This window comes from Numenius arquata, chromosome 2, assembly GCF_964106895.1.
Source record: "Numenius arquata chromosome 2, bNumArq3.hap1.1, whole genome shotgun sequence".
NCBI classification, from domain to species: domain Eukaryota; kingdom Metazoa; phylum Chordata; class Aves; order Charadriiformes; family Scolopacidae; genus Numenius; species Numenius arquata.
In genome coordinates this window covers 78997736-79022737 of record NC_133577.1, presented here as the reverse complement: position 1 = coordinate 79022737, position 25002 = coordinate 78997736, and the positions used below count along the sequence as shown (strand labels likewise).

Below are 25002 nucleotides of genomic sequence, written 5' to 3'. Positions count from 1 at the left end.
GCTAACAAAGACAAAGCAGCAAGGGTGGCAAAGTAAGGCAGATGGACAGACAAGAAAGATGGCACAAAATTGATATTTTCTATTATCCAGACATAAATGGATTTGTTGCCCTGCAGCAATTTACAATAGCTGGAAAATGGTCGACAAAGCCCCAGAGGGAATGAGGATGCTGTATGTCCCAGGAAGCTAAAAAGGTGGATTCAATGCTGAGCTATTCTACACTGGGAGTCCTTCTAGATTCCCAGCCCAATCATAGAATCATCTAGGTTGGAAGGGACCTTTAAGATCATTGAGTCCAACCGTCAATCTAACACTGCCAAAACCACCACTAAATCATGTCCCTAAGCACCACGTCTACCCATCTTTTAAACACCTCCAAGGATAGCAATTCCACCACTTCCCTGGGCAGCCTGTTCCAATGTTTGATAGCCCTTTCGGTGAAGAAATTTTTCCTAATATCCAATCTAAACCTCCCCTGGCGTAACTTCAGGCCATTTCCTCTTGTCCTATTGCTTGTTACTTGGGAGAAGAGATCAACCCCCACCTCTCTACCACCTCCTTTCAGGTAGTTGTAGGGAGCAATAAGGTCTCCCCCTCAGCCTCCTCTTCTCCAGACTTAACAACCTCAGTTCCCTTCCCCGCTCTTCACAAGACGCATTCTCTAGACCCCTCACCAGCTTTGTTGCCCTTCTCTGGACACGCTCCAGAATCTCTATGTCTGTCTTGTAATGAGGGCCCCAAAACTGGACACATTACTGGTGGGGCCTCACCAGTGCCAAGTATAGGGGCACCATCACTTCCCTCGTCCTGCTGGCCGTACTATTTCTAATACAGGCCAGGATGCTGTTGGCCTCCTTGGCCACCTAGGCACACTGCTGGCTCATATTTAGCTGGATGTCAACCAACGATCCCAGGTCCTTTACCACCAGGCAGCTTTGCAGCCACTCTTCCCCAAGCCTGTAGCACTGCATGGGGTTGTTGTGACCCAAGTGCAGGTCCCAGCACTTAGCCTTGCTGAACCTCATACTGTTCACCTCAACCCATCAATTCAGCCTGTCCAGATCCCTCTGTAGAGCCACCCTACTCTCAAGCAGATCAAGACTCCCACCTAACTTGGTGTCGTCTACAAACTTACTGAGGGCGCACTCAATCCCCTCATCCAGATCATTGATAAAGATATTAAAGAGAACCGGCCTCAATACTAAGCTCTGGGGAACACCTCTTGTGACCAGCCTGGATTTAACTCCACTCACCACAACTGTTTGGGCTCAGCCCTCCAGCCAGTTTTTTACCCAGCAAAGAGTACACCCATCTAATCCATGGTCAGCCAGTTTCTCTGGGAGAATGCTGTGGGAAATGGTGTCAAAGGCTTTACTAAAGTCCAGGTAACCAACATCCACAGCCTTTCCCTCATTCACTAAGCAGGTCAACTTGTCATAGAAGGAGATTAGGTTTGTCAAGCAGGACCTGCCTTTCATGAATCTATGCTGACTGGGCCTGATCACCTGGTTTCCTGCATGTGCCATGTAATGGCACTCAGGATGATCTTCTCCATAATGTTCCCTGGTACCAAGGTCAGACTGACAGGCCTGTAGTTCCCCAGATCCTCCTTCCAGCCCTTCTTGTGGTAGTCTCCAGTAAATTGGGACCTCCTGGTTAACCAGGACTACTGATAAATGGTGGAAAGTGGCTTGGTGAGCACTTCCACCTACTCCCTCAGTACCTTTGGGTGGATCACATTTGGCCCAATAGACTTGTGTATGGCTAAGTGCTGTAGCAGGTCCCTCACCGTTTCCTCCTGGATTATGGGGGCTTCATTCTGCTCCCCACCCCTATCTACTAGCTCAGGGAGCTGGGTACTCAGGGAACAACTGGTCTTACGGTTAAAGACTGAGACAAAGAAGGCATTAAGTACTTCAGCCTTTTCCTCATCCTCATCCTTTGTCACTATGTTTCCGCCCCCATCTAATAAAGGATGGAGATTATCCTTAGTCCTCCTTTTATTGCTAATGTATTTATAGAAACTTTTTTTATTGTCCTTAACATCAGAAGGCAGACGAAGTTCTAGTTGGGTTTTGGCCCTTCTAATTTTCTCCCTGCATAGCCTCACAACATCTTTGTAGTCCTCATGAGTGGCCTGCTCCTTCTTCCAAAGGCAATAAATTCTCCTTTTTTCCCCTGAGTTGCAACCGTAACTCTCTGTTCAGCCAGGCTGGTCTTTTTCACCCACAGCTCATTTTTCGGCACGTGGGGACAGCCTGTTTCTGCACCTTTAAGACTTCCTTCTTGAAAAATGTCCAGCCTTCCTGGACTTCTTTGTCCTTCAGGACTGCCTCCCAAGGGACTCTGTCAACCAGGCTCCTGAAAAGACCAAAGTCCAGCCTCTGGAAGTCCAAGGTGGCAGTTCTGCTGACCCCCACCTCCTTGTTTCTCCAAGAATCAAAAACTCTATCATTTCATGATCACTATGCCCAAGACTGCCCTGGTTTCAGTATTTTCTTCACACCATGACCAGAAGAACAGAAGAAATCTGCTCCACTGACCACCTTCCTCCCCACACCTGACTCAGCCACATGCATAACAAACTAATAATTCAGTCATGCATATTCACCACGCTCTCACGGCAGCCCACATGCTCACCCACCTGCTGCCAGAATAGGCACCCCACCACCACCACCATTGCCAGAGTCGGTCAGGCATGTTTCTTCTCCCACTCACACAGTCCCACTCAGCTCCATCCACACCCCAACTGTGTCTGCCTTTAACAATTATCTCCAGCTCTGGGAAGAAGCACTGCAGATTTGCATCCCAGCCTTCCCTCTAACTGCTCACGCATTGCATCATAGAATATGCCCTGAGCTGGAATGAAATTTCGCCCTTTGCATATCCTTCCTTATTTACACTTGCTGCCTATGCTGGTTGCCTAAAGGATAGGAAGGAGACAGGAGGCTATTAACATGATACCTCTTAGAAATAGAATAGTTGCTGCTATCTGCATCATTATCTTTTGCTTGAGTGAAAATCAGGCAATGGACCCACTGAGGACTCCAGTCCTGGCTATTTTTCTATGTCCACATGATGCTATATAGCACACCAAGAATTGGGCCTTGAATGCTGGCCCATCATTTCTAAAAGCTAGTGCTCATACACTAGGCTCAAGTTTTACAAGGTGTAAGATGGAAAGTGGCTCAGACACTCTTCAGAGCTTAAGAGAAGGTGATGACCTTGTGGAGACAGAGCCTTTTACAATTCACATCCATTCTTCCACATCGTTATTCACAGGCCTTTGGATGCTTATGTTCTCTACCCTCTCCACTGCCTTCGTCAATTCAGTCACCAAGATCTTCCTTTCCCCTCCAAAAAGCCCAATAGTTAAACCCAGTAGTTAAAGCACAGGGACCTCAAGTACTAAATGCTTGACTGTTCAGATAAAGATATCAACCAAGGTCTCTCTGGGAAGGCCCCCTAAATTTGAAGTTGTCATATATATTGATACAGAAGAATTTATCTAAATCCCTTCTTCTGAAGCAATTTTATATCATAGAAAATACTTAGATCTCCTTTGAAGCCTGAGTCTGTGGCATCCAAGCAGAGTACCCTCACAGTGGGGTATTGTGCCAGCCCCAGCCTGGCTAAGGATAGATGTAACTGTACTGATAATGAAATATATGTGACATCCCTACAGCAGTTGCTCCTTTAAGGTCACAGAAGTACTAAGAAGGATTTCTCCTCTAATCCAAGTGTTTTGTGGCATAAATGATACCAGTCAGTGGGACCAAATGAATCTTTTCTCCCACAAGCTCTTCCATCCTTCTCCACTGGTATGTAGTCCAGGCCACTCAGGAATGTGAGGACAAAAAAAAAAAAAATCCAAATTTTTTTCCCTGGATGCTGGTTCATGACTGACTGTCATGTTAAGGAACCAGAATGACATCCTTCCACTTATGCGAGCTCACTGAGTTCCCCTCTTCACTGCTAAAGCCATAGAGCCAGATTTTCTAAGCTATGCAGGTAAACCTCCAGTTAGTTTTCCTCTGCTCCCCAGTTCTTCTGCGGCACTCAGTTTTCCTCATTTTGGACACTCTGGTTTTACAGATTTATACCACGATAATTAAGGGTAGACCCTGAGTCTGTCTCCACTAAGGCAGGTTTGCTGTAAAAGTGTATAGGGAATTGTACTTCACGGGGCAAATAGATTCTGTGTCCCTAAAGGATCCCACCTGAGACAGAAACTGTGCTTCCAATCATCTGATTGCTACAGTTAAATGTTCATACCACTCCATTACACACATCTTAATTAATCTGCTGATTGTTCCCATACTCTCCCATATTAGGATACCCTCTCCTAGAAAACATTAGCTTATTAACCCCAGTCACTCCTCCCAAAGTAGTCCCAGAACAGAACATTGCCTACTCACTAAATGCCAAGGTGTTCATAATGTTCTGATTTACCAAGAGGCATTGCAAAATCTCTCAGAAATATTAGAGTAGAGGAACTCAACAACAGGCTCTTTCAGAAGCATCATTAAAACCAGACAAACCTTTCAATCCATTTAGCGAAGTGCCTGAAGGTTGCCTTTTCAGAGAGGGGAAACAGGAGTAAATACAGCATGCTGAAATTGAATACATGCAGTGCCACAGGCACCAGCCCTCCTGCACATCATTTGAGATGCTGATGTTTTTTCCTGTTTCCTCTCCTTCTTCAATCTGTACTCAGTATATTTCAGGCTCATGTGAGGAGGCATCATAATAGCCCTGGAGATTTTCATTTATCCCTGAGAAAGGTATAAAGTGGGCAGGAGCCGGGGAAGTTCCCTCCACTGTTTGCTGAATGCCACCCGGAAAGGATCACTTACCTGCCAGAAGACGACAGTTCATAATTCTTCCCCACTCAACTCAAGCCCCTGCTCTTTCTGCTGCCAACAACTCATGGGAACTATCTGAGAAGGCTTAGGAGAGGGATAACGTCAGCTCTGAATCAGACTGAGATACTTTGTTCATCTCACAAGTCCCACCACATTGCCATTAGGAGGCAGGAATATTTAGTCAGTGCTAGTAGTGAGGTTCAAGGCTGTGCCACCCATTCCCCTGAGCCACAGGGCTTCTGTTTCCAAAATCCCCTTCCAGAGCAGAGCATGCCTGGCCTGGGGTCCACAGAAGTGATTCTTCCCACTGGACTTTCTCCAAGGAGAGGCCAAGGGAGGATGCATCAAGTACCAGAAGATGCTTGGCTGTTGAAAAAAATTACCAAATCTCTCTCAGCATCCTGACCCCAAACTTGTCCTCTCTTCCAGTCTCCCACACTATGTAGCACATAGATAGAGCTCTCAGCTGGAGCCTCTAACTTCACCATGCCAGCGGGCTCTTCAAAATTTTGTACAAAAAGTACAAAAACCATAACTCTGGCATTGTTTTCTTCTTGTCAAGGCTTCCCATATTTGGGGACAAATCGTGAGCTGGAGGGTTAAAGCGCTTTAGTGAAGGTAGGACTGCAAAATACAGCCCTGTAGCTGAACACCCATGGCTGAAGCAAAGAGGGAGGGAGAGAAGGAGGAGAAAGAGAAAGACAGCGTGTGGAGGATTGGATTTTTTCCACTTTTTCACTTGTTTGTTCTAACTGCTTGGCTGGTTGGTTTTAGTTCCACGCTGGGGACTGGCACTGATTTTCTTTCATTGTGTGACATGCATTTTTAAATGAGTATTAAAGGTGCTGAAAGCCTGGGGTAGGCTTTTTTTTTTTCTTTTTTTTTTTTCTTTTTTTTTTGAAACCTTGTTTTTAATTCAAACTGAAATAAAACAAATGGTTTCTCTGCTTGTTCACTGACCCCCAGATTTAAGCTTCTACAAGGACATGTTTAGCCAGTGAGAAGACCCTCTTTGACCTCCTAAAAATGCTCCAGGAAGAGGTGAGATCTGCATTGCTGGGGGCTGGTACCGCTGTCTCTCCAAGCTGCCCTCTGCTTCCTGCTGTAAGCCTTCCTTACAGATTCCTCTAGTTACACTAAATTTTATCTTTCAGATTGAAATTTTCCATATCAGATGCTTATCCCAGGTTGACATCTGAGGCAAATGAAAGAAAAAGTCCCTTTCCAAAAATAGGCTAGAGTAAAGAAGCTATTTTACCAACATTAAGAAAAAAATAGTGACCGTTTTAAAAAGCTCCAGCAACTTCTCTGCTTTCAATGGACTTGAATTTTGATGAAAGGGTAAAGAAAAGGTTCCTTTCATGTCACGCGTTGATTTTTGCCATACTTGTGAAAACCTAGACGGGTCATAAGCTTTTGGAAAAACTGCAATTTACACTTGTTCAACAGACACTTAATAGAGCTTTTATTAATAAAAAAAACACAACACACCAACTTTTCTAAAATCCTCTCCTCACTGGGCCTTGTGTAGTCTAAGGGACTTTCTCTACATGAGCTCAAGGAAGGTCTATCTCTGGACTAGGGAAGCTAGAGAAGGAGGATTGCACCTCTTTGGTTTGCACCTCCCCTGATCCTGCCTGCTCCCCACACACAGGGATCACTGGAAGAGGAGGCTGGCTAATTCCAAAGTAGTAGGAAAGAGCCAGGAAGGTGATCAGGATACACTGACTTGGGAGAAGTATGGTCTGAAATGCTGCATGGAAGAAGAAAACTGGGAGGCGTGACACTCGGACCACTTGAGCAAAGAGTCTGGGACTTGCTGGGGCTGAGGGGAAGACAGATGAAACAAGGAGCCAGAATGTGAGATAAGTGGAATTGGATGAAAACAAGGGCAAAGAGTACAGAAGTGGAAGCTGGATTTTTCTAGATCTAGGGTCTGGATGTTCGATGAGACATCTATGAGGCTTTGCTAGGTAAGAACTGGACTGGGACAAGGAGCCAGAAGGTCAGAAGAGAGAAGGCAAGCTGGAAGAGACAGGGAGAGAAAAGCTGAAAAGTTCAGGGCCACTAGACCATGCTCTTTGGCAAAGTCTGGGCTTATTCATCACACAAAGTCAAGCACTGCAATATGGGGAAACGTCAGCATTACAGTTGTTCAAGCAACCTGAATGCAGCCCATTTTGCATAACCATTACAAATCAGTCCTGAATGACATAATCAATGACAATTTTTCTTGCAGGACCCCCGCATTTAGTGCACCAGATGGATTGAACTGGGAATCAAATTTAGCTGTTTGGAAAGTGGGCAGTAAACAGGGAAGAGGTAGAGAACGAGTAGGATAAACAAGACAATCATATGGCTAAGACAACTGAAAACTGTGCTGCAAAGCTGGATTTGTCCCTACCTCTACACAAGGGGCATGGAGAGGAGTGGAGTATTTGAGTTGGAAGGGATCTACAGTGACCATCTGCCAACCGCCTAACCACTTCAGGGCTGACCAAAAGCTAAAGCATGTTATTAAGGGCATTGTCCAAATGCCTTTTAAACACCAACAGGCTTGGGACATTGACCACCTCTCTAGGAAGCCTGTTCCAGTGTTTGACCACCCTCTCAGGGAAGAAATGCTTCCTAATGTCCAGTCTAAACCTCCTTTGGCACAGCTTTGAACCATTCCCATGCATCCTATCACTGGATGACAGGGAGAAGAGATCAGTAAAATCTCTTAAACCAGATCCTTTGCAAGTAGTCACTAAATCTGCGTCCCCAATGTTCCAGATGCTTGACAAAAGCTGGACAAACCTTCTGGCTCCCCTTTTGGTCTCGTGGTGATTCCAGACAAAAATAAGTGCTGTATAGGGAGCCCAATTTTGGCAAAGTTTTTGGTATAAAGTTTTGACTTTGTTGAAACAAAACATATGGTTCAGCCTGCCCTCTTTTGAATCTGAACATTTTCAAATATCTTTTTTTCAAGTAAAAAGAGACATATTGAAATTATAAACTAATATGAATAAGAAATTAAATGTTTCATCTAAAATATATTGAAAGAAATAATTCAAATCAAAATTAAAATAGGGAAACAGTTTGGTGACTGTTTTGTTTTTCTCCTGGGTTCAAGATGATTTCTGCAAAACAAACTATTAAACAGGATACAAACAAACAACCCATATTACTTGCATGCCACCAAATCACCATTTCTATATTTAAAAAAAAAAAAAAAAAAATCAATGAAAAATGGTTCTCAGTCCTACTTAAGATTTCACGGGGGCGATTCGAGGAATTGTTGAGTTGAAGTCAAAAAGAAATTTCCTTTAAACACAGAAAGCATTCTGTAATGATCAGTACTTTGAATAACGAGATTCTAGGTGTCTCAGATGGACCATGAGAAATTAATAGACATTTTTGACCTTAATCTTGCTGCACCTCAGTTCTCCGCCTATACAATGGATTTACATAAGGCAGCTTGTGTCTTCTCATCTCTTAGGAGTAGGGTGAAAATCCACAAACTTAATGATGTACTGAGATACTGCCCTAACGTATGTCACAGATAACACCTTGAGACGAAGAATCCTCTCTTCTCAGCAGCCTGTGAAAGTAGGCACAATACAAAGCTTAAGGCTACACATTAAGCAAGGTGAAGAAAACAAAATACTGAATCACTGCTCAGTCAGGAAATGTCACCCATCCTGCGTACGGAAGCAGGCAGGGGTCCTGTCTTGAAAGATAGCATGCAGTCTTGAAACCTCTGTTCTGTAACGCATAGACACAGGAGTGCCAAATTAAGATTGCAGCCTTAATTCTAGCATTTTCTTATGTTTGAAGTGCTTGCCTTCGCAACCTAAATAATATTCGTCTGACACAGTTGTGTGTGCGTAATAAATGAAAGGCTCTTGGCTCGGGGGCCTTGGACTTCACAGAACATTGCAGCAGTCCCCCTGAGTTTTCTTCCCCAGTTATTTTGCTTCCAGCTCATACCAGTTTTGCAGCACTGTATGAGAGCCTGCCTTTTTCTCTCTCCTCCTCCCTTACCACATGCCCTTCTTCAGACCTGCTTTCTGACCTCCAGCCACCCACCCAGCCAGCCCCCCCTGTGCTGACTTTCATTGCTGCATTATTAATTATTTGCTTGGGCAATCATGATCATAGGACTCAAAGCACACACAAAGGTCTCGCTATGTTAGATGTAAAGCAGCAAATACAACAGATAGAGGTTCCCTAATTTCAGGGCAGAATTGCAAGAGTTTAAGTGTTGGCTTTCTGCATCCTTCCCAGATCTGGTCCATGCTGCAGAGGTGCCTTCCTCCTCACTTGCTTCTTTGTGTCCCTCCACCCAGTAACTGCACTGGTGGGAGGCATAAAGAAAATCCTTGACTCATCACACCTGTCTCCAGTTCCAGCCTCAGATCCCCTAATGTTTTCACTGCTATCCAGCTTCTGTGGTCTTGTAGTCTTTATCCATATCTCTTTACCTGAACAGAAGCTGAACCGTGCCCTACTTCTCCCCTGAAGAAGACAAAAACTCTGGAAACTTCTGCTGGGGTACAACCCCATTCAGAGAACTTCTGGTATGGTTTTGTTCATCCCACAAAATGTGCCCAAAGCCTTATGTAAAGACCATGCAGGCAACAGATTTGCATCAAATGAAACAGAGGCATCATTTACTTTTCAGGGTCAAAAGGCTCTGGAGATACTGGTACCTCTTCTGTGTCTAGCCACCTCCAAACTTACACCAGGATGGAAAATTCATAGAATCATAGAATGGTTTGGATCAGAAGCAACCTTTAAGGATTGTCTAGGCTAACCCCCATGCCATGGGCAAAGGACATCTTTCACTAAATCAGGTTCCTCAAAGCCCCACCCATTCTGAACTTGAACATTCCCAATGATGGGCCATCCACAACTTCTTTGGACAACCTGTTCCAGTGTCTCACCACTGTCACTGTAAAGAATTTACAATGATACACGGATGTTATTCAGGAAGAAAACCTTCCCAAGCCTTTGGAGGTCTCTGAGGGTCCCTCATCAGGTCTGCTCAGCTCACAGTCACAGTACCTTCCCTCTCACCTCCACCTGCCCTTGCAGCCCTTTCTTCCATCCCGATAAGTTAATGCCCTACTGTCATCTGGGGCAATACAGACACCTATTTCTTAGCACTGGCTGGGAATTGCCCAGCAACATATTTCTTGGCTGAAACTGAGCTGATCTGTCAAGCCTGAAAATATTAGGGTGGGACTAGGGGCTGATGTTTAAAAAACCCTATGCAGAGGGAAAAATAATTTTGAAATTGCCAAAAAGGAACTACTTTAAACAAACAAACAAAAAAAACCAAAAAAAAAGTTTAGTTCTTTTTTTAATTTTAAACTTTTTTTTTTCTCCTAAGACTATGTTTCAGAAGTTGAAAAGATCAAAACAATATAAAAAGACCAACCCAATCCAAAACTCTTCTCCCTGGCACCACAACACCAGTCAACGCAAGATTCCTCCTTCACTGACGTCTCTTGTCCTGTCACGTTGTAAATTACTGTCCTCCTCCTTTTTCTTATTCCCTTTCTCACTCTCTCCTGGCTCTTTCCTCTGGCTCTCTCTAGTGAACAGTGAGCTGCAAGAGCATTCCTGGGCTAGAAATTAACATATTAATGAAGAAAGAGCCTTGAAGAAGGGTTGAGAGATGGGTAGAAAACACAGAGACAAGGCAGGCAGAACAAAATAACAAAGGGAAGATATAATGAAGAAGGGACACAGAGCCAAAGCACAAAGGGAGGAAAAAAAAGTGCTTTTCTCAGGAACTTGTGCTACTTCAAACACTTGCATGGGAAGAAAAGATGAAAGAGAGGAAAGAAAGGGGGTGGGAAAAATTGGGTGGTTCTTCTGTTTTAAAGCAAGATTTAATATTTCTGTAGAAAAGAATCACCTATTGAGAGAAGGATGAGAAGGATGGAGGATGAGAATAAGGGAAGGACACAGACACACAAAGGGGACAAGACTCGTAACAAGAACATCGGGTTCATCCCTGGCTCTTTGCAAATCACCATGAGCATGGAGGCACAGATATATCAGCACAATCTTAGAGCTTTGCCTATGAGTTATTGCCTCCCCTGCAACCCTTCTGTTCTCTCCTTCCACAATGTAACCCTGCAAGCCTGCCCCAAAATTATGTTGAAAAAGGCGAAAATGTCAATTAGAAAAGACTACTGTTGATCTGGCAAGCTCACAAGAGTCCCACTCCCAACCCCCCTCAGTGCTCTCTCAGGAAAACAGTGGGAAACCCATTAGGATCAGTGTATTGAGAAGGAAGTAAAAAAATTGTTAGTTCAAACATCTAAGTACGTGTTCAATCATCTGTTCCTCTACTTGACTGCCCACCATTTACATCCTTGGTTAGATGCACTGCAGAAGTCACAAAATTGTTAGTTCAAACACCTAAGCACTTGCTCAATCTTCTGTTCCTCGACTTGACTACCCACCACTTACACCCTTGGTTAGATGAACTGCTGAAGAACACATTCTGGATACTGCAGAAGAATATATTCTAAATTTGCTCTTGCACTCACTGGTCAGAACAAGCCCACCACTTCCATGCCTGCTAACAAGAAAAGAGAGCAAAAAAAGGATTCCTGGTCTGAAGAAGGAACATAAGGAAATGGCATCTTTAGCGGTGAAATACACAGCAAACATTGCAAAACCAAGAGTTGTAAGGACTTGGTTAGGAAAACAAGCTTTTTGGCATAGGTCTACATCAGTAAAGGCGTGAGCTGTTACCAGGGGGCCATTCCTGTAAAACAGACCTCCACCAATTTATCACCATCTTTCACAGTTCCACCAGCATGTGCCACCACAAAAGAACTTGTTCCACAGCTTCCTGGTGGTACCAAACCAGCTCCTTGACACCTTACCAGAGCACTGCTATACTGAGAATACCCACAACACCCTGAGGGCTTGTGGTGTTCTGCAGCACCATCCTGGAGACCTGACAGTTAAATGAATAACTACAGGCACAACAGTGTTAGCTCCACATCTCCTTTCTTCTATAACGGTGAGGGGAGAAGGACTGAGGACCGTTTCTCACTCAGCCATCTCCAAATGAGACCCCTAGGAGCTACCACACAGCTTTCTTGTCCAAGGCTTAAAAAGCCTTCCATCATGAGCCTCTGTCACAAATGTGACAAATTTATATGGCTGCTTTGCCTCAACTTCTCAGGCGACAACAGAAGGCTGCAGCAATTCTCTGGTGTAGGAGTCCCCGCTGCCCAGCTTCAGCAGAAAAGCCAAGGGCACATGCAGCTCTCTGGCTTTTGGCATTGCTGCTCTGACCTGTGGCAACTGAAATGGTAAGCTATGAACCACAGGGAGGAATAAAGGTCAGTGCCACCCACAGCCCTCCCACTTGGGGAACCAGCTGTGTGCTGAGCTCGGCAGTAGCCTGCATGCCCTTCACGGCGACTGCTGTAAAACCAAGCCCAGTGATGCTTTTTATTTCCCCAAGTGCTCCTCCTTTTGCTCTGCCATCCCCACACTCCTTTGCTGCCTTTCTGTCAGTGCTCTTCTCTGGGGACCTGCTTCCACACTGCCGACTGATGGCTGTGACGAAGGTTTCAGAGCTGCCACAGTTGAGTACCAAGAGGAAGGATCCAGAAGGAGGTGGCAAAAAGGGAGGCAACCAGCAACAGTGAAAACCAGCCTGATCCGCAATGGAAGGTAGTGAATGCCTCTCACCTGAGCAGCTCTCCCCTCTCCTGTGGCTAATCCTACCCCTGAATGACTACATACCCTCTGTACTGACTTACATGGTACTTCCAGCGCCACCCACCGTTGGGAGTGCCACGCTCTTCTCATTTGGCTCCATCACTCTGCCAAACTTTCTTGTTAAGCAATTTCATGGAACTATAATAAACTATCCCAAATCAATTTCACAGCATTGCTAAGCTTCTGCCTTCATCAATTCAAACTTGAGCTTTCCATGAAAAAATGCTTGAAGAAAAAAATACAAATCAGTAAATTAAGTAAACTTCTCACTCTAGCCAGTCAAACTGGGGCCCTTTCCAGAACTAGCATCTTTGCACAGCCACCAGAGAAACTGTGACTTAGCACCATCTCCAAGGTATTTGTGTCATCTGACCGGTAGTCTCACATTGGCAAAAAGCAAGACCTCCCCCTCCTCACAGCTACATTAAAACCAAAATAGATCTGCAAGTAGACCTCCCCCAGTATCTCAACTACATGCCTGCAAGGAAAGAGAAAGAACAGGGAACTGAGACGAGGGCAGCAGAACATGCAGAAGCCTGAAAGAACGGTCTTGCTGCAGGTCCTGGACCTGGGCAAGTCAAATACTGGAAAACCCAGCACCCCGTGCTCTCCCCCACAACAGCTATTTGACAGGAATACATACTAGACATATTGAAGAGCAGATGATAGATGTTCAGATTTATTCAGAGGCTCTAAGCATCTGTACTTTGCACCTCAGAGTCTTCACAGTCCCTTGGTGTTGCTGGAGAGCATTTCATCATGGCTTAAGTACCATCTCTTCTAAGCTCTCACCGTGCCACATGTCACAACTCAGATGCAGAAGGGCAGCATCAGCATCTTTGAGAAGAGGGTGGAAAGCATTTCTTGCAGCAGTTTGTGTTTGAGGTACCTCGTGTCACTCACAGGGCTTAATCTGCCAGCGATGCATTATTTCAAAGGGGAAGAAGCAATGGAAAACGTCCTTCTGGGGGGACCATCTTTTATTTATGGCTTCAATTACCTATGTGGCTGCATCTTCCCAGAGTTTCATCACAGTCAACCCTTTTGCTCCTCATCCAGTTCTGGTTATTACTTGTCTATACCCAGCAGCAGGTACACACCAGCCTTGTTGGACACCTCCCTCTGCCCAGGGCTGAGTTTCCAAGGGAAATAATCAGGTAATCAGTGTAGAATGTAGGTACATCTGCCCAAAACATGTCATGGCCTTGCGATGAAGGTGGCCTCTGAAAGCAGATATCATCTGCCAGTGAAGTCTGCAGACTGGAAAAGCTGCCAACCTCCTTCCTGAAACCACTTCTGGAACTGCTGGCTGCCTGCTTCACACAGGCACGCGAGAGGCATGTGTGGCACTGCCGCTAATCTCTTGTGCTTATTAAACAGCCCCAATGTCCTGGCGAAAATCCACCTCTAGCACTTTCATTCTGCCAGCTGAAATTCCTCGTGCAGCTCCAGTGAGGTGCAGTATTCATCTCTGCTTCGTACTATGTGCTGTTAAACAGTTGCTCTATTTCACCCCAGAGATGGCTGAATTTTAGTGGTGAATTAAGCCATCCCTTTCTACTTTGTAAAGTGCTTTGGAACTGCAGATAAAAGATACTACAGCCTGTCATAAATAAATGTAAGATGCTGACACTGCTACTGGAGGTAGCCATCTTGCTGAAAAATGATTTCATTTGTGACACTAATAATACAGGGAAGAACGCCGGGCAAGACACTGAAAACTCATTTCCATCTCGTTTTAATACAGCTTCAAAAACCAGGAAAAAAAAGTCAGCGTCGAGTCAGCATTTGTGCATTTTTAACCACTGTCAGTCCACAGAGATTCACAGGTTTTCAGTCCAGTGTGGCAGCTCTCCTCCACCCTGGCCACACCATCAGTGGGTGAACTCTTCATCCAATTACCTGCTGCCTCGCCAGACCCTTAACAAAGACCGACCCTGAGTTCTCAAAATCTGTTTTTTTTCAAGCATTTCTCATGGTGCGTTACTGCAGAGGGGAGCCATAATCACCTTACAATCTTTACTTAATCAAGACAGGTGTGGAGACCTGTTCAGTGTGATATAGCAAGCTCAGAAATCTCTCCACAGGGGTGGAAAGGAGCTTTCTTTGTGGGAAGATGGCTGGCAGCATTCAGTCTGATTGATCATTTCAAGGGCACTATGGTTAGATTTTAACATCCATTTTATATTAAGGTGCTTGCAGGATTGAGTAGGGACATTTTTATTACTTAAATCGGGAGACAACATGCTGCAGGTGTGATAGAGCAGGTAGTGGACTGGACAAGCTGACAGGCCTCTGCCATTTCTATTTTTTTTGTTAGTATTTCACTCACATTTAAGCATTTTAAATACCACATTTCTAGATTATCTTTCATTCAAATACTTTCAGAAATATAGCGTACAGTGAATTACAAAAAAAAATAAAATGACACTAAGGTAGCATACACTACCTTCAAATGTTCATATTCAATTCAAAATCAAATTTTGTAACCTTAGCAAAGCAAGAATCCCTCATCTAACACTGCAACTGATTTCTGAACTTTGAAGTGACACTAGCTTTGAGTTATTTGTCTACACCAACAGAAACCCCATTGCTGGATAATTATTTGAAAGCAGAACAAATGCATTCGTTTCACACTCTCATAACTCAAAATTGGATGGACAGGTCTTTTTGCTCAGAATTTTCCAAAATTTTCCTTTGGACTGAAATGAAAAAAAAAACAAAAAAAATTGCAATATGAAACAAAACGTACTTTAAAAATTATAGTGACTGGAAAATAGGCCAGTGGAGACCTCTGTGAGCTGCAGAGGGAGGTCTGGATTCTGCACAGGTAACAGGTGTTCAAAGCCACGGTTTGGTTTGGCCTCTTTGAGATAAGTATGCAGCTGCCCCACAGATATGCAGATCCACATTTTCCCCAAATTTGGATGCAAGACTTGAGTACACCCTCAAAGCAATGATTTTGAGAGGAATTTCAGCAGCAGCATGTGGTCAGGAGAGCTCTACGCCTCAGCAAAGCACTTAACCGCAAGCTTAGCTTGAAACGTGCACAACGATTTCTTAGAGGAAGCATATATGGCAAAGACCACTGAGCGGCAGGTGCCTCCGGAGGGGAACAGTCAGGGCTCAGCTCAGGGTGTAGGACAGAACAGGGAAAAGAACATCCCATTGGAAGGAATGGCGTGAAGACTGCAGAACATAACAAAAAATATCTCATCCTGGACGCAATAGGGTTAATACCTTGACTCTCTGCCAAGATAGGCCATCTGATTTTTTTACTTTTCCCACACACACACTTTTTTATTCATTAATTTCTGTCAACGGTGAATGCTGTCGCGGCCCCCCCGCCCCCCCGGGAGGGAGCCACTAGGCGGCGAGCTGGGCTGGTGTCTTGTCAAACGGCATCGTGAACCCAAATCGCATCAAAGAGTAGAGAAGAGAAGAGAAAGCTGCTCCACAGTTGCACAGGGAGCCATAGCAACGCGGCAGTTCCTATTTTTAAAAACTTGAAAGATAGTAAGAACATTAAGTCTGAGGGGAGAGAAAAAAAAAAAAAAAAAAAAAAACCACATTTCTATCGGAAAGAAAAAAAAAATGCACATGTTCCTTACAGGCTCTAGTGATGAATCTGCTAACCATCGATTTGCAGGTGTGTAAGTCAGAAAATATCCACAGCCTCAACAAGCCGGTCCCTGAAGGAAAGAGGCTATTTCTCACCTTCCCTCTGCTTATCTGCTAAAGCAGGTTTTCAAATTCCCTGGGGCATTTTAAAACCTACAGGATCCCAACTGCATTTTGTGATTGGGGTAAGATACTGCTGTAGCTGACACTAAACCGTACCCAGAGCTGGGTTTGCGGTCTCACACTACTTCCTTCAGCTCCACCACAGAGGAAGGATTTTGATTCACTTTTCATGAAAAGCAAAGAGAGCCTGAATGCACAAGTTAAAGCATATTGTCACCAGCAAGTGAAGTTGCCACGGTATTAGCACTAATTGGACTTGGCTGTGGAGCAGGAGATGTCTCAGAGGGCTGGAAGCAGAACATGGACATTTTCCCATCTGGAAACTGATGGCGCATACCAAAATTCATTCCCAGCTGGTGGATTTTGGAGGCCTTTATGAAAGGGCCTGTCCTCTAATCAAAAGAAAACCCTTGCCAAAAACCCATCACTTCACTTGAACCCTCCCATCCTATTTTAATTGCAAAGAGGATGAAAAATACAGCTGTCTACACAGAACAAGTGCCTCCTCTCCCCCTCAGACAAAGCCCTGCTCTGCAGGACCATGGCGTCCTGTGGCACCTGCTGAGGAATGTTATTGCTGTCTCCCCATCATATACTCCCTTTGAGAAGCCTGGGGTCTGCAGTATCCTTCCAGTGCGCTGAGTTGGTTTGATGTTAGACCTTCCCCCACAAGACAGCCGTGCCTCCCACTGCCCAAGCAGCACTGCTTAAGGGCTGAGCAAAGCACAGAGGATAGCCAAGCACAGACCATGCTCCTCTGCATCGGGCACCCTTAGCAGCCCACCCATATGGGGGAGTTTTGAGTCAAGAGCATCCCCTTCAAGCATCCCCCTTCAGGGGACAGAGAAAAAGGAGTGAGAGGAAGCCAGCACTGCCCCCAAGATGTGGTGGCACACGGATAAATGCTCACTGCCACCCTCACTGCTCACCTCCTGGGCTGGTGGTGTGATTAACCCGTAGCCCCAGGGTTACAAACCCAGCGCCTTTCACCAGCGCTGAACAATCACAACAGGGAGCCACGCACACAGGACAAATGAAATGCAACTGGAGATGCAAGGCAGGGTGGAAAAAAAAGAAATCAATGGCAGTATGCAAGCAGCAGAGAGCAAGGTGATGTGTAACAGGGGACGTGGGGAGGCAGAGAGACCCCGACAGAGGCGGGAGGCGCAGGCCAGCCCCGGCCTCCAGCTGCTGCTGGAGCGGTGACAGGAACAAGCAGATTTCAACAGCAGGGATCTCTAATCCGTCAGCAGCACTCACGCCACGTGCTGCCAGCTAGCACCAGCCTGACGGCAGCCGGACACACCAACCAGAGGGAACGTAATGAGCTGCTAACAAGACACCAGCTTAAAGGCTCTGAAAGGTCAAAAGTTACATATGCTCCCTCACCCTCTAAGTTTCTGAAAAGGGCAATTTCTGCATCCATGGGAACATGCCATTTATACCTTCTCTCCCCTCCTCCCAGGAGTTAAAAAGCAAGTCCCAGCACCGAGCCTCACACTGCTGGAGCAGGACTTCCCAGCCTGCTGCCAAGCAGGAAGATGTGGCCCCACCGAAGCCAGTGAGAGCTCAATGCTGGCCAGAGCTCCTGTCTCTTAGCATGAGCTCAACTCAACAGTCCTATGAATGGAGAAAGGGTGACACAAATAGTCCTTTCTCCATTCCTGCTCCCAACTCCCTTACTGCACTGTGTAAAGGTGTGTGGCTCACTTGGGTAGGAGACAACACCGAGTGGCTCCATGGCACTACCTGCAAATGACATGTGATGATCCCTGTGTTCGACGTGGCAGGCGATAACTGCCGTGACTGGGGAGGATAGGTGGGAGAGGCCCATGGAACAAGGAACGGTACTGCCTGGGCTGACCTTGGCACTGGACCTGGGGAAAGCAGGTCCAGGATGCTATGGGCATGGTGCTGCTCCTGGGTATCAGGGTGGCACAACATCCTGAAGGGTCACTGCACCTTTCCAGGGATATGTATAGCCCCTAGGGCCTTGGGTCTCCAGGGAAGCAATATATTTGTAGTCCTATTTCAAGTCCTATAGTACTTTCTCTGCTCACTGACTCACGGTTCAGCTGACTAAGCCCTAGCAATCCCCAGTTTCCACTAGGGGAATGTGGCCTGTGAGAACAGAGCTTGCCCTGGGTGTTCCAGGGAAAATAGTCTCCAACCATTCATCAAGGGCTCTTTTGCATTTCTTAACTGGTTGGCATGGAAAGCTCCAGATGAAAGTTAGTATTCCCCCCAAAGTGGAAGTATCATGTCCAAACAATGCACTGAGCTAGCTTGCCAGCTGTTTTCATATTCGAGAAATCTGAGGTGCAGAATTGAACCTACCTTTGTTCCCCTCTTAATGTATTTCTTTGCAAAGGCAGTATAATTCCACATTTGTATTTTCATTCCAAAGCAAATGCTTCACTGCACTTTTTATTAAAATGAAATCTGGTGTGTGCAGCCTGGTGTTAAATGAGAGACTATTAAAGCCAATCAGCGGAGAACTCATTAGTAACCCTACAACAACAAACTAGTAGTTACGGCCCAGCATTCACAAGCAGCCATGACAACCAGTAGGAAGAATCCAGGTCTCATTGAAGGCTATAATAAAAACACAGCTTATGTAGACCAACGACTGTGAATATCCATACAAAACAGCTGAACTTCTATTCCTCAAATATGTGCCAGAAATCATATTCTTTTCTCGTGACTCATCCCTGAATTCCACTCCCAAGAATGCTCCTGTCATTTAGTTATTTCATCCCATCTCTAAAATGTAATGAAAAACACCAATCCCGAGCTCAAGGAAATCTGTCCCATCAATTAAAATAACGAAATAAGCAGAAGGCTGCCTATAAACATATCCACTTCTGCCCACTCACTCCTCAGCAGCCATGGTGAAGGGAGAATAGATGAGCTTTGCAGAATGCCTAGAAGGTTAGCAACTCTCCTTGGAAGGGCCAAGAGGGAAGAACTCCATATCTGAGCATCTCTCCAGAGGAAAACCCTGTTAGAAACTCGTTCCCAACCTTCTCACCCAGTAGAAGACAGCAGATACCACAGTGGTTTGCCCAGGAGAAGACCGACCGCTGAGATTGGAGTATTCAAACTAGATTTCTTTCCAGGACAATGAAGGAACAAATGAACAGGTAATTATTACATGCAAAACAAAGAATTAAAGAGTAATTGAACTGGAAAACAGCATTTGGATATTTGGACTCCAAATGATCACCTAAGCCTATTGTGAGCATAAAGAGAGATAAATCCCTCATTAGAGGAAAACTTCCTCAAGAATCATTCAAAAAGAAAACTAACAATTCTTGTAGAACAAATATTTCTCAAAGTATCATTTTCCTACTAGTTAGTGGAGTTACCTTACCAGTGGGCTCATTTCTAGGACAAAATCTGCAGTGTTCAATGGTTGTGATCATACTTCTACAGTTGCAGTCTAACACAAAGGAGAAGTGGTTTCAAGACAGACAAGAAACAGGTGCTATGAGACCATTATTAACACGAGAAGATGCAGACCAAACACCTACATTGGCAAGAAATGACATTTAGATAAAAGTCCGTCTTGTTTCTTTTTGTGCTTGCAGCCGTACTTCAAACAAAACTTTGTTTGCACAAGCTCTTGCAAAACCAAACAAGTGTCAACGTGAGAGGAGGGGAAAGACATGGAGAAACTGAGCTTTCTTTCTAAACCTGAGAAATATTCAATTCATTTCCTCCTTACTCCATTATACATCCAGATCAACCACCAACTGAGACCACGTTGAGCAAGACCATTTGATTTTAGCTGCATTCAGAAATACTGCACTTTCAGAAAGTGGAAAAAAAAAGTAAGAAATGGTCAGAGTTCAAAGGCAGATCTTGAGAAATGACTAATGCACACTCTTAGTGTATAATGTGCCCCAGCTGAACTAAATTACACATTTTTTTAGTTGGATGTGTCACTCTCCGAAGAATAAAACAGGAAAATTCCTTTATCGCACTGCCTCCCAGCTATGGACTTGAAGAAAATTGGACCACTTTGGATTAGCTTCAAGAGTTTCTGAAACACCAGCTACATGATGATGTATTATCTGAGGTCACTTACACTTTGCAGTCTCCCCAGACATCAAGCCCACGTACATACATTTCTCTATTCTGTGTAGGCATATGGAGGGGGAACTGTAAGTTGCAGATGGCTGAATATAGTATTGCTGGGTCCAGGGCAAGACTAAAATTAGTTTTCCAGAACCTTCAGTCCAGTCCAAAGTGAGCTAGACTGTGTCGTGTCCCAGACATGCAGGTATTGCTGCTGCCTGGTGCACATAATGCACAAGTGCTGTGTGATCTTAGTAGGTGGGAGGGGTTAGGGAAAATAATCTGTATCTGTAATACCACAGATAGACAAAGCATTTCAGGAGGGATTTAAAGAACTGAGATAGACAAAGTATAGGAGAGGTTTAAAGCTTAGCACATAGTAAATTCCAGTGAGTTCAATGGGACTTGAAGGTATGAACACCGATTACAGCCACTAATCTCTGTGGGTTTCGTTCAGAGAGGTGAACTCATATCTTTGTGTCCACTTCTTTCCACATCTTGTCTGTCTTCTCTGCCCTTCCTCCTGCCCAGACTCCAGGCTGTGAGGCTGAGCTTGAAGCTCTCACACTTCTATCGAACCTTTGGATTTGTAAAAGCAATGGCTTATTTCAGACACCATTATTTTTTTTTGCATCTAAAGGTGCCTGAAATTAATTTCAGTTAAACAGAAAACTAAGCATCAAAGTCACTGGAGTCAAACTTTTTCACCGTCTCACTCAGAAGTACAGAGAGGGTGGAAACACTTTTGGAGGGCAGAACACCCAGACTGGAAGAGCACAGGCCAGCACCATCGGAGGCCAAGCGAATATTTGCATTGTGGTCACAGAAGCAACTGCAACACAGTGTAATTATTTCTAAGATAGCTCAGGTGCCTGCAGCAATCTAGGCAGTGGCAGAACGGAGCTTGGCATGGACTAATTGACTCTGCTTCTCAGCAAGACTGATGTCGGTATCCAAACTAAGCTGGGTGTATCTACATGTATCTGCAGTCAATTCCTGTGAATGCTGGGCCCAAAGCAGACAAGGGAGAAGGAACAGCATGATTTGGGCCATGAAGGTGAGAAGAAAGCCAATATTTTCAAAAGTGACAAGAACTGCTTTCATGTGGGGTGCCCAGGCTTCAGGGCATATCTACATGGCACAACAGTACTGTCATATCTAGAGACTTAAGAGTCTCTGAGCCAGCGACCTCCACACTATGCAAAGAAGCGCTATGCAAAGAGATCATGTCAGGTCCTCTAAGCAACATAGCTATATGGATATTATGTTATGCACAGGCTAATACAGTGTCAACAGAACTAATTAGCAGAAGGTCTCTGCAGAACACTGCATCACATAGCAGGGGACAACATCTTGTTTTCTAGATAACTGCTGAAAAGAGACAATATAACTCCCCAAAAAAGTCCCTATTCATTTGGAAAGGTAGAACAACAGCCTGCCTTAATGCTGCTTCTGATAACTTTTGTATATATTAAATATATTTTTCTTGCTTAATCATTCCAGGGATGACTCAAAAAAGCAGCAGAAAACACCTCTTACCCCTAAGCCTAGATGGGAAGGAAACTCATAAAAGCTTTGGGCACTTTTGGTGATTCCAAAGCTTGCTGACAGCAAAAAGCCAATATGAGGATGAGGAAGTAAAGGCAGTAAGACCTGGTAATATGCCAGTGGATCATAGAAACAGACAACAAATAGCAGATAGCATTATGGATAATATAATGGGTCAAAAAATAGACTTTAAGTCCTCAACTTTCAGGCAAAGCAAAATCTGCTTTCTTCTCCACCAGTCCCTCTATCTGCCTAAGACAGTTGACAGTGAGGGGTCACAGCACACAAACCAGTCCATCACATTTACACTGTTCCATGATTCATCATGACAAATGAACAAAGATGCTGAGCTCTGTGCGGCCACCAATCCTGATGTCTACTGTTTGGATTCCCCTTATCCTACCACAGAGACCAACCTGCCCAAGGATTCTGTATGTAAAACACTGGAGAATGACAGCTGAGCAGGTGAAGGGACATCTCGCTAATTGCAGATCCCATGTCTAATTATCTGGGTTGCTTAGCAACACCCTAAAAATCCAGCTAGGACAAAAAGGAAGATCTAGTAATCAGAACACTGTTGTAGAGGTTGTTCCACCACAGGGTTCCTCTATGACCTTAAACAGGCATCTTAGCACTGTTTCTTAAAAAAAAAAATCTGAATCTGGATCAAAAGATGAAGTTTATTCAAACAGGTTTTCCCTATTTTTAAATGCTCTTTTCCATCTAGAAGAAATTGTCATTCTGATGGAGGTGTCTAGGCTCTCTGCATAATGTGCACAAGAGAGAATGGGACCCAAAACACACAGCAGACAATGGCCAACAAGGTGCCAACAGGGTGATAGCACAAATCCTTCTCTTTGAGGTAAACTGGATTCTTAAGACAGCCAAGGGCTTTAAAGACTTCCAGTATAAAGCAGGAGCTGAGCATAGTTGTTGACTCTAACTCTTTGCAACTCTATTTCTCCACATCTCTCTGCACTTCCTTCTCTCCTGTAATTCAGGGCTAATGGACAGCAGGACAGCTGGTCCTCAGACAACAAGTGCCATGGAACTATTCCAGGTGGGTTACACAACCATCACCCATAAAGGACAACCATTCACATAATGCTGGTGCCTGGAACAGAACCTGATGCCTTCTAGATTTCAATACAAACATCCCCGCTGCTTGCAGCAAGAACCCGCCTGAGAGTTACAGACCAGTTCATGCAAAGACACTCCAAGAAGTTCAGCGCTGCTATAAAAGCAAAATTTTGTGCATCAAGGGGCACACTCAAATTTTTTGCACTATGCCTTCATTGTTCATTTTTCTCTTGCTGGCTTACATCCTATGTTATATAGAGGCTTTCTAACGGGGTAAGAGTATTTGGCACACATGATGCACAGCAATGCGAGTCCAGCACATCTCCAGAACATTGTCCAGGTTCTGGCCAATCCCACCCACTGTCCCAAAGCACCATGTGCCCTAGCAGAATTATTCTGGTCTCAGTGGTTCTCTCTGACCCCTTTTTGTAAGACTGGCCCAGCCCCTACCCTTACCTGTTGAGCATGTTGGACTGGTAAATCCTTTTCTCCTGGGTGTTGTAACAGCTGCTCTTGGGCTCAGGGATGAAGCTGTGTTCAGACAGCATATCAGAAGCAGCCGTGGTGATTATGGCTATTCCATCCCTCACTCTGGCAGGAAGACCGTAGTCCCATTCATCATATGAGACAGAGATGAGCCCGGTGGGGAACTCGGATGGCACTGTGTCTGTATCCCCTGCCACCAGGCTGGGCACGATCCACGTGTAACCATAGCCTGTCAGGCCCACAGAGTTGGCCACCTCAAAAATGTAGGTGGCCTCTTCCTTTGTGCAGTAGAGGAGGATAACAGGGCTTTGGAGCTTCTTGAGCTGGTTCTGGATCTTTGAGTCCCCATCGTCCAGGGACATGTCCAACAGGAGGACCTCCTCCAGTTCCCAACCCACAAAGCTGTGCTCAATGGTACTGCGGATCTTGTTCACAAAGTCCTGGTAACCGGGGAAGTAAGTAGTGACAATGGAGAAGATGTACCAGTCATATTCTTCCATGATGTTGAGCATGACAGAGGCTTGCTGTTCTATTGATGGGCCAAACTGGAAGAACATGGATGACTCATCCTAGAATAGGAAGTCAAAGAGAGGAAGAGAGAGAAAAAGAAAACAAGAATAGGTCAAAGAAAATAAACAGCATTTCTAGTCAACCCACTGAGCATGGAGGGGGAGGCACGCAGTCATACACTTCATGCCTTGTCCAGAGCTTAAGCTTTTTTAAGTTTTAAAAATTTAAAATTTAAGTGAAGCAAGTGGGAAGGAAGTAAAAGCCTTTCTATGGCCAGCTGTCCTTACTTTATTTTTAAAGGCAGGTTGCTGAAATTACTTTAAGGTTTCAAATGTTAGGCATGATTCTAACAGACAGGGAACAAGTGGTACACAAGTGAGGACAGAAAAAGACAATATGTACAAAATATGACACGGTTGCAGAAATTAAGAGTTTTAATCCCAGGATTATCATAACATTATATGTAGTACAAACAGGATACACAGAAAGTTTGATATTGACTTAGTTTGGGACAGTTACTCTAGTTTGAGCATCCAAACTGAAGTACAATTAGAGTAGGTAAAACCATTGGACACAAATAGTTCTGAGAACCTCCACTGCAAGCTCCTCTCAAACCAAGCAGTAGCACAGCATGCTACAACTGTGAAGGCTCAGTCTCAGAACAACATAAAACATACTAAAGTGGAAAAAAAATAAAATTCTAAACTATCATGGTTTTTTTTTATACCATGTTTTGGAGAAACATCAGCTCAATATTTCTCTTGGTATTGCTTTCATATTCTTCTACCATATCACGTTCATCTTTGCAAGAATCAGAACCTGTATCATTTTATAACCTCCAAGACTCCAAGGGAGTTTTGTACAGATCTAAGCTCTCCCATGGCATAGTGTAAGCCTTTTTTTGTCCTGGGATTTCACAAGATACCAAGCTTTCAATTTGTGACAGATC

At 44.6% G+C, this 25002-nt stretch overlaps 1 protein-coding gene across 1 annotated transcript in view; it reads right to left on the bottom strand.

Annotated features, from left to right (window-relative positions):
- GRIN2B (glutamate ionotropic receptor NMDA type subunit 2B) overlaps window positions 1-25002 on the bottom strand; it is a 171180-nt gene that overhangs the window by 97237 nt on the left and 48941 nt on the right. Inside the window, exon 2 of the mRNA XM_074164357.1 lies at window positions 23514-24112. Coding sequence (XP_074020458.1) covers window positions 23514-24112 — 599 coding nt within the window. The remainder of the gene's footprint in view (window positions 1-23513; window positions 24113-25002) is intronic.